The following is a 14,845-nucleotide window of genomic DNA, read 5'->3' on the forward strand; positions in this document are numbered from 1 at the left end:
AGACAGAATTAAACACAAGTTTCTAGTGTTGCCATGCTTTTTATTGCTGTTCATGGATTAGCTGGAAGAAAATTAGAACGTTAATAGCTTACTACATTATACATGTAAATTATAAATAAAAAGACTGGAATTTTACATTATGTTTGCCAATGCAATGAAGATACAGATTAAGTGGGAAGATTAATCTGGTTACAAAGTGATTACAGCAAAAATTCCACTACTGATGATAAATAAAAGTACCAAGTGTATTATCAGACGTAATTCATAAAAAATCTGACACAGGTTTACAGTAATAATGAATTGATAAATATATACATTACAAAGCAGCTGAGCATATTAGATTATTGACGAAAGACTGCACAGTGCAAAAACAGGAGCAACTGATATTTTCAGTTGAAAGCTTGCAGAGTTTGTGTAACATGAAGTTCATGTGAGTGTAATTTTTTGCAGAAGTTTAAAATCTTTAAATAGTGACTGTTGTTCCTAACTGTTTTAGAGCTAGCAGCTAGGATAATGTTAATCATTAGTCAGAAGAAAGAAATGTTTTAAAACTTTCCATCATGTAAACATTTTCTAGCATTAAATGTGTGTTCTAAATTTTCACCGTGGAAAGTAAAGATCTACAATATTGAATGGATGAGTACATCTAAGATTAAACTGTCTGAATGAATTTGACAATATTACAATATGTAGTGAGTAATGGGATGATTTTAAATTGCATGTTTAAATTTGAAGAACGTTTTAGTGTCAATAGTCGAGACTTTGTGGATTTAGGTGCAAGAAGAAACCTTGTGGATATATGCGTGTATGAATGAGATATTCTTGATGCACATGTAGGTATTCTGGGATATCTAGATTTGAATGAGATGTCCAGGAGACATGGGCTTGAATAGAATGTTTTTGATATCCAGGTATGAATGAGATATTCTGGGCACACAGGTATGAATGAGATATTCTGGATACATAAGACTCTACGAGATATTCTGGATACCCTAGTATGAATGTGGCATTCTAAGTATAGACTTGAGGTTGATTGAGACATTGTTGGTACAAGCGTATGGTATACACAAGTGAATGAGATACTGGGAGTATTACAATTCTGAACCACACTTTTGAACATACAAATGTACAGGCTGAATGAAGCATCGTGGGTATATTAATATGAAAGTACAAACAATGAAGCATCGTGGGTATATTAATATGAAAGTACAAACAATGAAGCATCGTGGGTATATTAATATGAAAGTACAAACAATGAAGCATCGTGGGTATATTAATATGAAAGTACAAACAATGAAGCATCGTGGGTATATTAATATGAAAGTACAAACAATGAAGCATCGTGGGTATATTAATATGAAAGTACAAACAATGAAGCATCGTGGGTATATTAATATGAAAGTACAAACAATGAAGCATCGTGGGTATATTAATATGAAAATACAAACACTAAACCACAGGTATGGATGAAGCATCGTGGGTATATTAATATGAAAATACAAACACTGAACCACAGGTATGGATGAAGCATCGTGGGTATATTAATATGAAAATACAAACACTGAACCACAGGTTGAATGAAGCATCGTGGGTATATTAATATGAAAATACAAACACTAAACCACAGGTATGGATAAAGCTTTGTGGATATCTGTTGGAATTAGACTTTGTGATTACAATATATGAATACACATGCATGGAAGTTAGTAACTTAAATAATAATTATTTAAGAGATTTATGTAATATTTCAACTTGCCTGTAAAAAAGCTACTTATATAGCTCTATGAATCCAAGCATATATTTGCATCCATTAAAGACTATAGTGGAATACTAGCAACATGTTTAATTGTTTAACGTTTAGCAAAAAATTCTCAATAATGGTGAAACATATATTCAGTTTTACATATACCTTAAAAAATCAGGTTATTTATTTTATATATTCAATAATGAGATAAAGAATGCTGTTTCATCAGATTCTGAAAAGATATGAAATGTGCAAATTTATTGTCAAATAAACCCCGATTTATATGAACGATTTGAGAATTAAAGAACGGTGTAAAGTATACAAGTGTCCATAAAGTTCTGTAATGGGCTATTAAACTCAGCGACAGAAGAAACTAATCCCAGACTACAAGAAGAGGCCGCTGAGCATGTTCCATCAAGAAATTCGTCAGAATTCCGCGGAATGCGGTGAATTTCGAACAGTTATCTTGTCTCTCTGAAAATTTTTGTAGATTTCAAAATGGAATTGCTGAAGGATTTACTCAGCATTGTCTTGTATAAAATGTGGTACCAAAGGAGTACCAGCTTGGCATTCAAACGCTTTGTACTCTGACCGAGTCTCACCAGAGCAGGAAGCTACCTTGATATGGTCAACTCGATTGTTCTCAGCTTGGCATACAAATGCTCGATCCTCTTGTAATTTCAACAGAACAGGGCTGGATTTTACAAAAGAACTTACGACAAAGTCGTAAATATTTACAACCTTGTAAAATGATCTTTAATGTACAAAACTGACATAAAACCATTTTTTTACAAATATTTCAATTCCCATTATTATATTTTTTATCCATAAGAATAAATCATTGATTAGTTGGTGATTAATTAGCATTCGTTAATTTGGTGGTAAGTCATAAGTTCTTTTGTAAAACGCAGCCCAGGAAGTTAACCTTGAAATGTATTTAAGTTATACAGTATAACCCTTTGTTGTTGAGTTGTTATAATTGATGTTAAAAAATATATCGTCCAAGAATGACATACGTATGTTTTTGTTATCTGGAAAATGTGATTTTATTCTTTTCAGTGAGTACTTTCTCAATATTTTGGCATTAAATGATATATATAGCATGTATGGTCAAAATATCTCATGTGTCAGAATAAAAAGTTGTGTATTTTGAGCTAGTGTATTGAAAATAGATACTGTGGAATCATTAAAATTCATGGGGGTCAATTTTTTGTGGATTGCTTAAATTCTACATGTTCATGGGGATGTAATTTCATGTATTCTCATACTTATATAAGGAAATATGACTTTATAACTCTAATTCATTAATTCATGGAGGATGTTAATTCATTGACGAGAGGTACCCACGAATTCCACGAAAATTGAGCCACCAAGAAATCTAATGATTCTACAGTTGACCCTTGAATAATTCACACTCTGGTTTGCAAAATTCTATGTGTCAGAGGGTTTTTTGTTAAATACAGGAGAAGAATACACTCCTTTCAGTAATAAAATTTGAACTTTTTAACCTGCATATATCATTTCTTAAAAAACATATATTTATTAAGGGGGAATTAATATCCAAACATATTGTTTTCACAATGGAATGGCTTAATAAGCGACAACACGGAAACATCCCCCTTTTTTTGAATGAGTTCACAGTAATTTTTGCAATTAGATGCCTGTGATGATTTTATGTAAATATCAAGAGAGAGAGAGAGAGAGAGAGAGAGAGAGAGAGAGATTGCTCCTTGATTTATAATGTCCTGCTTACTAGGTAGGTATATATAAATATTTGGGATAGGCAGTAGTTGCTTGTTGTGAAGGAGGTGTCTGATGAGACCAGCTGAATTTTGAAATATATAATTATGACGGTTTCATCTCTTTCTTTTAAAAAAAAGTTTTTCACATTATGGATCTCTTCCTTTCTGAGAACATTGCAATATTTCATGACAACCATCGCCCATTATTAGACCTAATTTGTTAACGATCATCTTGAGATAGTCAAGTAAACAGTGCATTCTTTTCCTCGGCGCTATAGGGGGCCGTGTCACCATTCAAGGGTTATTTATATTGTGAAGAGAGGGAAAATGCTCTTTGACAAACTAGAAAATTATTGGATTTGTTCAAATTGAATGAGAAGTGATAACAGAATACAAAAGGTCGGAGAGATGACTTAAGTCAAAATAAACTCATTAACGTGAAAAATGAACCTATAAGAAGGTCAAAATGGGGGTTGTATGAAGCATTTGAGATTAAATCTTTAGTTGTCATAGGATTTTCTTCACTCCTACTTTGTATTGAAATGTGTTGTCATCAGTTCACTGCCACTGAAAAGTGAATGGTAGCTTTCCTCTGAGGAAAGGGACCTGCCTTGTATATGTACAAATTTAGTATACACTTGTTGCTTCATTGTGAGTTGTTTTTATGTTGAGTCTAGTGGATCCAATGTCTACACATTGGTGCAGTATAGGGGGTCTTAGAGTACTGATTCATACAAAAACAGAGAGAGAGAGAGAGAGAGAGAGAGAGAGAGAGAGAGAGAGAGAGAGAGAGAGAGAGAGAGAGAATATCTCGGTAATGAAAGGTGTTTAAAGTGAAGAAGGGGTCATAAAGTTCATGCGCATACAGTTTATATATTAAAGGTTTCCTGTACTTTTGATCTTGTTGCTTGTCTACAATGGTCATAGCATAAAATTTATCAGTACGGCATTACTCTAGGCATGTGTTTGTAACTCTCTGTTGTATTATCTCTGACATAGTAACAGATTTGATGTACATTTGAATGGGATATAAAAAGATAGAATGAGTACATTGAGTATGTGTACCAATACTGTATGTGTAAACCAATACTGTTTGTGTACCAATATTGTATGTGTGTACCAATATTGTATGTGTGTACCAATACTGAATGTGTGTACTAATACTGTATGTGTGTACCAATATTGTACGTGTGTACCAATACTGTATGTGTGTACCAATACTGTATGTATGTACCAATACTGTATATGTGTACTAATACTGTACTTTTGTACCAATATTGTATGTGTGTACAAATACTGTATGTGTACCGATATTGTATGTGTGTACCAATACTGTATGTGTATACAAATACTATATATGTGTTCCTATATTGTATGTGTGTACCATATTGTACGTGTGTACCAATATTGTATGTGTATACAAATACTGTATGTGAGTACCAGTACTGTATGTGTGTACCAATACTGTATGTGTGTACAAGTACTGTATGTGTGTACCAATACTGTATGTGTGTACCAATAATGTATTTGTATACAAATACTGTATGTGAGTACCAGTACTGTATGTGTGTACCAATACTATATATGTGTACCTATACTGTATGGGTGTACCAATACTGTATGTGTGTACCAATACTGTATGTGTGTACCAATAATGTATTTGTATACAAATACTGTATGTGTGTACCAGTACTGTATGTGTGTACCAATACTGTATGTGTGTACCAATACTGTATGTGAGTACCAGTACTGTATGTGTGTACCAATACTGTATGTGTGTACCAATAATGTATGTGTATACAAATACTGTATGTGAGCACCAGTACTGTATGTGTGTACCAATACTGTATGTGTGTACCAATACTGTATGTGAGTACCAGTACTGTATGTGTGTACCAATACTGTATGTGTGTACCAGTACTGTATGTGTATACAAATACTGTATGTGAGTACCAGTACTGTATGTGTGTACTAGCACCAGTACTGTATGTGTGTACCAATACTGTTCTTGTGTACTTATACTGTATGTGTGTACTTATACTGTATGTGTGTACCAATACTGTATGTGTGTACTTATACTGTATGTGTGTACCTATACTGTATGTGTGTACCGATACCAGTACTGTATGTGTGTACCAATACTGTCTGTGTGTACCAGTAATGTAATGTGTACTAATGCTGTATGTGTGTACCAATACTGTGTGTGTGTGTGTGTACCAATACTGTACTTTTGTACCAATATTGTATGTGTGTACCAATACTGTGTGTGTGTGTACCAATACTGTACTTTTGTACCAATATTGTATGTGTGTACCAATACTGTGTGTGTGTGTACCAATACTGTACTTTTGTACCAATATTGTATGTGTGTACCAATACTGTACTTGTGTACCAATACCACATGCCCAACATGTACAGAGCTATACTGTATAACATGTAATGAGGTTATAATTGTGTTGTACACAGGTGTTCCTATGTGTTTACCTGTATGCATTACACAAGCATACTTAACAACCTGTGTATAAGGTAGTATGTGTTATGCTATGGTGACCAATATGTAGTTACATCCCTGACATTTATACAGGTGTAACCTGTACATTTATACAGGTGTTACATGTACATTTATACAGGTGTACTGTACAATATGTGTAGTGAGGTTGTTTGTGTGTTCATTAGTGGCTACCTGTGTACTAGTATTCTGTACAAGTTTGTAGCAGGACGGTGTTTTTGTTTTGTTTACCAGAAGTACTATAGCATTGCCATCAAATTTCCTGTGGCACAGTGGCCAAGTTGAGGCATTATTTTTACAGGAGTATATGTGATTGTTTGTGTTTTAGAATTGTATATATTTAATACAATAGTACACACACACACACACATTTTATGCAAATCTGTATATCTTTTACAAAGTAAATATGTATACTGCATACATGTGAAGGTACATGGGTTTTTTGTACAAGAATTTTAAGTAACAGTTAATAAATGTGTTAGACTAAGATATTTTAAGTCGTCATCTGTTGTCACTTGTTTGTGCCAGTGTGTCTTTATCCAATGAAATCCTAATGTACACATTGACTGAATTACACATATACAACAATCATTGAATGCATTTACATTTGACTTACATATAAAAGTATACATGATATATGCTTGTTACAATTTACAGAATGTCTATGGTATGGGGATAGTAAGAGAACTACAGTTGGTGAAAGTGTAGATATTTTTGTGAGGTACAGATTTGGATGTTATAAAGTACATGTTTGAGGGTTGGATTAAAGGCTGATATTTGACAATGCAGCTTTTAGAGAGAAATTAAGTGTCATTCACAGCTGCAGAATTTCTATGTCACTTTTTCTTTTGGATGTATGCTTTGATAAATGCTGTGAAATGTCATTGATTTTCTATAGTTTTGTAGATGGGCTACATTCACTGATTAATGCTGTGAAGTGTCAGTAACTGTCTATGGTTTTGTAGATGGGCTACATCCACTGATTTGTTCTGTTAAGTATAAGTTAATGACTATGGTTTTGTAGATGGGCTACATCCACTGATTAATGCTGTGAAGTGTTAGTAACTGTCTATGGTCTTGTAGATGGGCTACATCCACTGATTTTTGCTGTGAAGTGTTAGTAACTGTCTATGGTCTTGTAGATGGGCTACATCCACTGATTAATGCTGTGAAGTGTTAGTAACTGTCTATGATCTTGTAGATGGGCTACATCCTCTTATTAATGCTGTGAAGTGTTAGTAACTGTCTATGGTTTTGTAGATGGGCTGTGAAGTATAAGTAATTGTCTATGGTTTTGTAGATGGGCTACATCCACGTCAGGACTCCATGGACGTTAGTTGTGCAATGGAAGTAGAATGTCGCTGTAACGAAATACTCAAACCCCTAGAACGACGTCGCCAGCGCGAACGACACAGGTGCCTTGCTCATTCCCTTGTAGGAACACCCAACTACATCGCACCCGAAGTGCTACTGCGGGAGGGTAAGTTGAAGTTCTAATATTACATATCAGTGAGTTGATTGTTTATATTAAACATTATATAAATATTTTTAATATTACTTTATTAAATTCTTAAGTATTAAAATCTAACAAGAATTTACAGATTATTATGAAAAATTACAGAATAGAAATGCAGGCGAAAGACCATTCAGGAGATATGTATCATTGTTGCAATCATTAAAGTTTGAATGTAATGAGATTTATGATTGGTCAATTTCAGGTTACACCTCCTGCTGTGATTGGTGGAGTGTAGGAGTGATATTATACGAGATGTTAGTTGGTCAGCCTCCGTTCTATGCAAACACACCGGCAGAAACCCAGTGGAAGGTAGGTCAAAAGTGCCCCCCCCTCGCTCCCCCCCCCCCCCCCCCCCCAGAAGGAAAGGAGGCTTATCTACCCTTACCCCTCTCCCCTCACCTTTAAGCTTCTACAGTATTTTCACTACTTGACAATTTCCATCCATTGTGTAGTATATGTTTGTCTCCACCTGCAATTTGCAATCTTCAATGTTAGGTTCTCATTCCTATCGTGAATTACCAGTAGCATTATTTCTCTCCTGTGATAAATAGTTCGTGCATCATTTTATGACTAAATTTTTTCAAAATTTGAATTGTCTTTAAAATGATTCAATGAAGTGTAGGATTTTGTTGGTGAATGCATTCCATGAATATGGACGATTTTTGAAATTTCTCTTCAGTGGAGATCAGGTCCAGTTGGAGCCGGTTAATTGAGGGATAGATTCGTTAATGTTTGTGTAGTGATATGACCCTCATCAGGCCCGCTCCCCTTACACTGTCACACACAAACCTGTCTAGACCCTTCACTTCAATAGAGGAGCCTCTTCAGATCTTTTCGCTGTTCTGTCCCATTGACCCCTGACCTCCGTAGATTATTTAGTATTCTGTAAGAGTGTCGAGTGTCAAGTATCTGGTCGTCACCGAGGGAACACCATTCATCTTTGGAGTTTCTTTGATGTATTGCCTAATCACATTAATTTATAATATTTGAAAAGGAAAATTCTTTGAGATGATCAATCAAAAATATTTTCTCATAAAAACTTGAAACTCCATTCACAATAGAGGCGATTTAGTGAAGATTCCACTAAATTGTTAGCTGTGATGCAGTAGTCAGACGAGATTTGTGACTGTGAACTTTTAGTGAATGTTTACTGTGGCTGTATAAATTTGATAATGATTGAATTATGTAGTTGGCTCAGTCCTTGATCATTGTGTTTGGACAGGGGATGGGGGGGGGGGCTTTCTCTTTGACTCCATCCAATGTCCAATTTCTTCCATTAGGATGTACTCTGACTGTATCCACGTTTAGACATCTTAATTATTTTAAGTTATACATAACTTGTCAGTACAATAGAAGGAAGGACAGTTGGGGGGGGGGGGGGGGGGGGGGGGGTTACACATTGTGAAGGAACTGCCTTTTTATTGTATGTTTAATATAAGCACATGTAAACATACCAATATGAATAATAAGTTTATGTATGTGTAATGTACCAGTTAGTCAACCTTTACATGTAATTGACCTGAATACTACCTGACCTATATATGTGGTACAAAATCTCTCACCTGTATGTGTAATCTTCATGTCAGTGTGTGTAATTATATCTGCATGTTTGATCTTTCTGTATATGTAATTTACCTGCATGTGAGGGTGCCTCTCTGTGAGTGTACATGTGTGTGTACATGTGAATGTGTGTATTTGTAATTCACCTGTATGTGTGATCTACCTGTGTGTGACTGCTGGCTGTATGTGTAGATTACTGGTATGTGTACTTTACTTACCTGTGTGTACCTGTGTGTTTGTATACCTGGCTGTGTTTTATGGGACATTGCTGGCATTCCTGGTCTGATAGCAAAGATAAGAGAAGCCTGTGTCAATAACAGCAGGATCCAGTAGTCCTGTGCTAAAGAACCCTGTTTACATAATGTTAACAAGCTCCTCAAGCTAGTGAAGGCAATGGGAATACACATTTAGAGAGAGAGAGAGAGAGAGAGAGAGAGAGAGAGAGAGAGAGAGAGAGAGAGAGAGAGAGCAAGCAAGCAATCACAAATTATCATCTGATTTTGCACTTACAACATAGAGAGCGATTTATTTCAGTTAGTGGGTGTTGGATATATTACAAACCAAGTACTGTGGAATCATCATTATTATTGGGGGACCAATGTTCATGGCTTCATTGATAACCCTTGCCCAAGAATTTACTTTCTCATGAACGTTTATACAAGCATATGTTTGATATTTATTTACGAAATATAGAACTTGCTGCCAAGAAAATTATGTCCCCATCAACAAGGAAAATTTCGGCTGGCAACAAACATTGACCCCCGCAAAAAAAAAAAAATGATTCCACAGTAAACTATCATTTGTTATGTTGATGAGAGCACGGTCCTTACTTCATGTGTAGTCTGATAATTCCTCTATCTTCATATATGTGGAGTTTACTCATTCCACTGTGTTTGTTATATGTGGAGTTTACTGAGTCCACTGTTTATGTTTTATGTGGAGTTTACATATTCCGCTATATTTGTATATATGGAGTTTACTGAGTCCACTGTGTTTGTTATACATGTAAAGTTTACTTATTCCACTGTCTTTGTTATATGTGGAGTTTACCGAGTCCACTGTCTATGTTATATGTGGACTTTACTTATTCCACTATCTTTGTATGTGTGGAGTTTACTTATTCCACTATCTTTGTATATGTGGAGTTTTCTTACTCCACTTGTTTGTTATATATGTAGAGTTTACTTATTCCACTGTGTTTGTTATATATGTAGAGTTTACTCATTCCACTGTGTTTGTTATATGTGGAGTTTACGAGTCCACTATCTATGTTATATGTGGAGTTTACTTAGTCCACTATCTTTGTTATATGTGGAGTTTACTGAGTCCACTTTCTTTTGAAGGTGATTCACTGGGATGAAACACTAAAGATTCCAGCGGAGGCTAACCTTTCCGAGGCTGCCAAGGACCTCATTATCAAGCTGTGTTGTAGCGCGGACAAGCGACTTGGTCGAAACGGGGCCACAGAAATCAAGCGGCATCCCTACTTTAAAGACATTAATTTCGAAGGCCTGCGCAAGTCACAGCCTCCGTGGAAACCAAAAATAAAGCATGCCATGGACACCTCTTACTTTGACGAAATAGACGGTAAATTTGATGATGATTCTGATGAAGAAATGCAGAAGCCCGATCATCCAATAAATGGAAAACATCCGGAGCATGCTTTCCTGGAGTTTACATTCCGCAGGTTCTTTGATGACGGAGGTCATCCGTACCCATCAATGAAGGAAGACCCATGTCCCCCTGTAGTGGACTTGAACCAGGACCCCCCAACCAGTAAAGACTCCTCCAGTGCACCGGTGTATGTCTGATATCTGTGAATATCTGGTGCAAGTTTGTGATATCTATTGATGTCTGTTTGTCGTATATCCATGTACGTCAGATATTAGCATATTCTAACAATAAGTGGCACTATCAGAAGTGCTTACTTTGGAGTCTTTTCAGGACGTTAGAAGCACCCAAATTCTTAACTTGTAATCACTTTGAATTCGTAAACCATATCATAACCTATTATTTAACTTGAAAGGAATTTAAATTTTTTAAGGAACAATGTTTTTCAACTATTGTGAACAAAGAATAAAAATGGGTGAATTTTTTCTTACAAGGATAATTGGAATGAGTCATATTTAGTAAGGAGGAGTGTCCTCCATTTTTATTGCCTGGTAAACTAAGGCCATTATGTCTGTGTCACGTCATTTTGACGACTCGGGGCAGATGCCTTTTGGTCATAGAGGGGTGCACGAGGAACACACGTCTTTCATTTAATACATTATTAACAAGAAGTTATTTGTTAATCAAGGTCTTTCAAATGTTTGTTTTGTATTCTGTATGTAGTGAATCTAGTGTTGTATAAACAAGACAGGGTGATGCTAATTAGTGGAAAGTACACCATTGTACAAACATTATTATATTAATATATATATCTAATTCATTCAAAAAGTTCACTGTTGACAATTAAAGTAGAGATATTTTCTTTATCAATAAACTTAAAACGTGAAAAGAATCTTGTATGTAGATATTAAGAAAACATTGTTTTTATGGTGGGAGAAAATACTGAGATTTCGGAACATCGAAACGATGGGAATATTTTAAGGGCTTAGCAAGACGACTTCTTTATATTCAAGTCACAAAAAAGGCAAAGATTGGTCACAATCATGTAGAAATATTACACATGAAACAGGATTTCTGAGAATCGACTCGCTGTGGTCGTACCTGAGGATGCTAGAACCTCACTCTGTTGTGTACTCTGCTATTTTATGTTCTTTATTTGGAAAGAATTTGGAATTTTACAAGAATCCCTAATGCAGCAATGCTAATAGCTTTTTATATAAAACTAAAGATATTGTTCAATAGCAATCAGAGAGAGAGAGAGAGAGAGGAGAGAGAGAGAGAGAGGAGAGAGAGATGGTTGTGTTTTGATTAAATGTTAAGTTTGAATGTATTGTTGATTTTTTATCATGTTCTCCCTATAGGAGAGGTGAATTTGTTGCCTTAGTATTTTTGCATTGTTTATGAATGGGGCATTAGGGGCTTTGTGACTGCTATTGAACAACTATTTCCCCCCAAACCCCGTTCCCATTCACCCCCTCCTAACCTCATGATCATTGTAAATACTCATCCTATCATTATTATGTAAAGTTGTGATATATATCTTTTTAAGCTTAGAGCTTATGATGAACGACAAGGTGCATTATCTGTAGATTTCAGTGTTTTTTTATTTATGTACAGAGGTGAATGCAAAGCATCCTGGGATTGTACAGATGTGGTCAAAAGTGTAAATATTGTACAGTGTAAAACTAAAATGTCCGACCACATTATTGTCTGAGGGTATGTACAGAACTAAACAAAACTATAAAGGGAATATGTAAAGTATACTGGCAATATTCTCAAATAAAATATAAAAATCTGAGTATGGCGTTTGTTGTGTCTGGTCTTGCAAAGTTGTCCATAAAATTTATGATGCATTCACTTTTCGTCGTGAAATAATAGTTTTTTTGAACACTTGAGCGTTGTGTTGGTTATTGCTTCAGACACTGTTCTGAAAAGGGGAATAACTCCATTTTTAAATTTTTAGTAAAAAAATCTTTAACTTGAGTTATTCCCCTTTTCAAATCTTGCAATAAACACTTCCTTGGAGTATTATATTAAAATATATTTGACTTTGGAATCTAAGTACTGTGGTTTCATTAATTTTCAAGGGCATCAAATTTCATGGATAAAGTGAATATCACAGTTTCAAGGATACGTAAATTCGTGGCCAATGACCCTATCAATACAAAATGTTAATAAAAATTGCACTTCAATGAACATTTAATTTCGTGGATCAACTAAACAACGAAATCCACGAAAATTGGTATTCAACGAATATTGATGAAACCACAGTATTCATTTCTTTGGTCTAGAATGGGCACTGCTATGCTGCATATATGAACTTCATTTTGGAAAAATATATTGGATGGCCAATTAGTGGAGAAAAACTGAGTATGTATTTAGGACAGGGACTGGTGATTTGTCCATTACATTAACTTATTCTATTTCATCGAAGCCATTGAAAGTCTCTGGATAGATAGTTTTGTACCTCAGATAGTTCCTAAAGGAGATATACATGTTGATGCTTGGTTATAATGTCTGTGAGACAATCTGGGAGTAGTTTGGTAGAGTACACTCCATCCACTGTAGGATCCTAAGTATATGGAGCTTGGATCTAGAGTGTTGTTTTTCTTATTTCATCTGTGCTGGGCGAAACTCTTCCTATGGTGTGCCAGTATATAACACACTGCCATTTAAAGCAGAGGTAAGTGTTGACCATGTGAAACCACCCCTCCCCCTCCAAATAAATGAAGGGGATGACCCCTGGCTCTAAGTCATATGTATTGAACCAACGAATGGAACAATTAAGATGCAGGGTTCTTGCTTGAAGACTTCATGAGATGTCGCATTGGGGTAGTGGCTCATAGATCCAACATATAACTATTTATGTATCATATAACATAGCTGCAGGTCTGTAGCTCACGGTCTGAAAAATTCGAATGGATGACGATGATAGTCCATCCAAAGGGAACTACAGACCTGCAGCTACATATAACAAACAAAACTAGTGTTAGTATATATGATTTTATACTAGTAGTAGTTCTCTCACGATGCACTCGCAAAGGGAGACAATTCAGAAATCTTACAGTTGACAAGCTGGCTAAGAAGAGTACAGAGATTTGGCTAGATGTCAAATGGTTGCTGGCTCAAATCGTATGGTGGTCACTTGATGCTGTGTGCAGTGTGACAAGAAACATGCTGAAGATATATAGGTACGGTTTCCGGTGTTTCTTGGGATGCAGTTATCCCAACCTGGAGGAGGAGGGGGGGGGGCACAGCATTACAAGCTACAGATGCATGCCTTTGAAAGGTAAGAGCTAGCTGTTTATAAAGAGTGTGTGTGAATTTTAATGCAATCTGCCTCAAAGTGTTCAAGCTACTCCAGAATCCACACGATATAACATCCAATGAGAAATTTTTAAGTATAAGGAAAGAGGGATAACTCCGACTAATCCATGGATCATCTCAACAAATCGCAGAACTTTTTCACAGAGAAAAGCTGTAAGAATTTATTCTCTTTAGAAAGACATGTAGCACCCAACCCCCATTTTTTTGCACAGTCGTTTTAACTATTGTAAAAATAAACATAAAAATATATTTTGAACGAACTGCCCCCCCCCCCCACCCCCCAGACACACACACATCGTTTAGGGACAATATAAACAATTATAGGGAAACTTAACATATTATCAAACAGTTTTGCATAGATACATTAGATACAACGCATTACGCCCCTCATTCCACCCCACCCACCCCTATCCCACGGCTACGCGTAGTGGGGTTTTTTCCCTCGAGACTTGGGGCAGATCAGCTCCCCTACTCCCCCGCCACCCACCGCTTATCTTTTGAGAAGTTGAAAGGTAGAGAATAAAGTATTTGCCTGTCCACTTCTTTGAACAAAATATTATAGAAATACAGGGGAGATTTGTCTGTCTGTCTGTTCGTCTGAGTGTGTGTGTGTGTGTGTGTATGTGTGTCTGTTAAGCTATGTTCTCCGTCCACGCGAGTGTCATGTTGTAAATTTTGAATTTACCGGAAGGCAGTTAATACATTTACAACATGACATGGGCTTAGGTGCGTTCTTCTTTTTTGTTTGTTTAGATTATTAGTTAGGTGAAAGTTATAGAGCATATTTTTCATAAGCACAGGCGCGTGTTTGCACGGGGGAGGGGTGGTCTCATGTT

At 35.9% G+C, this 14,845-nt stretch overlaps 1 protein-coding gene across 2 annotated transcripts in view; it reads left to right on the top strand.

Annotated features, from left to right (window-relative positions):
• The window catches only part of LOC128168773 (serine/threonine-protein kinase LATS1-like), a 30,149-nt gene extending 17,669 nt beyond the window's left edge, over window positions 1-12,480 (top strand). For both annotated transcript variants that reach the window (XM_052834923.1, XM_052834924.1), the window contains 3 exons: window positions 7,296-7,475; window positions 7,714-7,820; window positions 10,415-12,480. In XM_052834923.1, the coding sequence (XP_052690883.1) occupies window positions 7,296-7,475; window positions 7,714-7,820; window positions 10,415-10,882 (755 nt within the window). In that variant the 3' untranslated portion in view covers window positions 10,883-12,480. The remainder of the gene's footprint in view (window positions 1-7,295; window positions 7,476-7,713; window positions 7,821-10,414) is intronic.
• The last annotated feature ends 2,365 nt before the right edge of the window (window positions 12,481-14,845 follow it).

This window comes from Crassostrea angulata, unplaced genomic scaffold, assembly GCF_025612915.1.
Source record: "Crassostrea angulata isolate pt1a10 unplaced genomic scaffold, ASM2561291v2 HiC_scaffold_47, whole genome shotgun sequence".
Lineage (NCBI taxonomy): Eukaryota > Metazoa > Mollusca > Bivalvia > Ostreida > Ostreidae > Magallana > Magallana angulata.